Source organism: Clytia hemisphaerica, unplaced genomic scaffold, assembly GCF_902728285.1.
Source record: "Clytia hemisphaerica strain Z4C2 unplaced genomic scaffold, Clytia hemisphaerica genome assembly, whole genome shotgun sequence".
NCBI lineage: Eukaryota > Metazoa > Cnidaria > Hydrozoa > Leptothecata > Clytiidae > Clytia > Clytia hemisphaerica.
The window spans coordinates 2,216,859-2,219,352 of record NW_027103507.1 but is presented as its reverse complement, the minus strand read 5'-3'; the positions used below and the strand labels follow the sequence as shown (position 1 = coordinate 2,219,352).

At 36.4% G+C, this 2,494-nt stretch overlaps 1 protein-coding gene across 1 annotated transcript; it reads right to left on the bottom strand.

Moving 5' to 3' along the window:
* Positions 1 to 1,700: 1,700 nt before the first annotated feature.
* Positions 1,701 to 2,150, bottom strand: LOC136798993 (uncharacterized). The gene has a single exon (XM_067055680.1). It carries the CDS (start codon positions 2,148 to 2,150, stop codon positions 1,701 to 1,703), a length of 450 nt encoding a protein of 149 aa, XP_066911781.1.
* Positions 2,151 to 2,494: the final 344 nt, after the last annotated feature.

Below are 2,494 nucleotides of genomic sequence, written 5' to 3'. Positions count from 1 at the left end.
AGCTCTTTTGCCTCCTCTAGTCTTACAATAAACATTCATTACAGGAAAAGCTCGTGAAATTAACATTTCCTCCAACTGAGTCAGCTCTGACTACTCAAAAGGGACTTTGGAAGAACCATGTCATTACCAATACTGAACCTTAAAGGTAAAATTTTATCTCTTTTACACCTCTGAAATTTATTATTTTTTATATGAAACCAAACTTCCTTGCAGGTCAAACACTGGCTAAGCTCTAGTTTGGTCAATTTTTGGTGAAATTTTGTCATTATAGTCTTTCCCCGTTCAGAAATTTCAGAGGCAGTGATATCAAATTCAATAGGGATGTTTTCTATTGTTGATATGTTATCTTCAAAAGATGCTGGATTTTTAATCCTTTTATTTTGATTCATAACCTTAAAATCAGCCTCCTTCCGTTTCCATTTTTTATTGCCGACACAATAACTATGTTCACAAAAGGCAATGTTTCTGTTCAAAATACTCGGCTTGCAATAGCTATGGTCGACTGAATGCAATGATTCATAACTTCATCATTTGGACGAGTTTTGTCTATTTCAAGATCTTAAGCCTTGCTCACAACTCTCAATTTGTAAATTCAATTTAGTATCAGTATTTATTTACAGTAATACCGGGTGCACCAAAAAAGTATATATGTTTGTCGAGATATTGTGAGCTTCAGGTTTTAAATTTTTTGTTCATTCTTTTTTATATCTTAAAGAGGATGCTCTTACTTTAATTTTGAGCTATCACACATTGAATTTGAAAAAGTAGTTCGAAAGTTATTTCAAAAGAACTGACGTTTTTTCCATGTCGAAATTTCAAAAAATCATCAAAAACAGCGAGCAAATATTTCTCTTGACACTTACCTTCTTTACACATAAAAATACCAAAAAATGCAACTATGTTCATCAAAACTCATTACAGAATTTAAATATATGGTAGCAAGCTATTCCCATGTGGGATAATATTTTTGGAAAAGCTGACAAAAAGTTTTGGGAATCTCCAAGAGATGTTTTGATGCTATGTGAGAAAACGTTTTAAAAAATATATCACCATTCCTCGACTAGTAGCTCAAAGAACTTGGGTCTGCATTGAGTTTGCTCGTGTTGGAAATGTTCAGGACGGGAAAATAAGATAGACAAACTGTTGGCAAAATATATAAATAAGATAAAACAAAAAAAAAACAATAAAATTGTGTTTTTGCCATTTTGTCTTATTTATTGGGTGATTGCTGTTTTTAATGATTTTTTTGGTGCACCCGGTATATTTCCCAGGTCTATCGACCTCTATGAAATAATCATGCTTAACATTTTACAATTTATGGAGATCTTTTTCCCATTCTGTTAGCAATTTTTCTTTGAAGTTGGTGACAGATGTTGCAGCTACAACATCAACTCCAAGACCATTCCGTATGTCAATACTTCAGTAGAACAACGAATTTGTTTGATACCCCTCTGGCACCATTATTTTAAAAGTTTCTTTGTAGTTCATAATCGTGCTGATGTTTCGGGCGTTCGCGAAGGACAAACTTTTGACAGGCCGATGATTTATCATAAACGTGAAGATGTTTATATACTTCAACCATATCGCCAATTTTACGTCTGATTTTCAGTTTCGGAACATTAATCTTACGGAGACGGTATTCGTAAGATTTGTTATTGTACCCGCCCGCTAACCAGCCTCGTGGCCCTTCGCTGAACACTCTAGATGACATCGATGTGTTTGATGAGTCGTGGAGACCAAACGGCTTGAGCGTACTCAAGATGAGGTCGGACGAACGCTATAAAAAGAGTGCGGAGCATTTCTGGTGAAAGAAAGTCAAAACTTCTGCTGATCAGACCAACGATTGAGTTAGCTTTCTTGATTTTACCAAAGATGTGTTCTTCAAAATTCAGTTCCCCGACGATAATCACTCTGAGATCTTTTTCTTGATCCACGTGCTCCAGGATTAACCCGTCTATGTTGTATGGATGGGCATGTTTGATGTTCCAAAATTTTCCCAGTGTTAGCACATGGCATTTATCTAGGTGGAATCTGAGTAGCCAGTCCTTTGACCATCTGTCCATTGCGTCGATATCATGTTGCAAGCGAATGGCATCTTTAGCACTATTTTTCTCCTCAACAAGCTTAGTGTCGTCTGCAAAGAGGTACATATCAGAGCTTGTAGCCTCAGGTAGATCGTTGATATACAACACAAAAAGTAATGGACCAAGAACACTTCCCTGTGGGACTCCGCTGATTACTTTACCTTTCTTGGATAGTTTGCCTTGACATACTGATATCGATCCGACACAAAGGTTTTGATCCAGTCTAACGTGAATCCTTTGATACCGTATGCGTCAAGTTTCTTGAGTAATCTGCGGTGTGGAACTGTATCGAAGGCCTTGGCAAAGTCGAAATAGATAACATCTACCACTTTATTTTCTGATATTGAGTCTGCACATTTATCAAGATAACTCAATAATTGTGTGACTGTCGATCTTTTCCCCAAGAATCC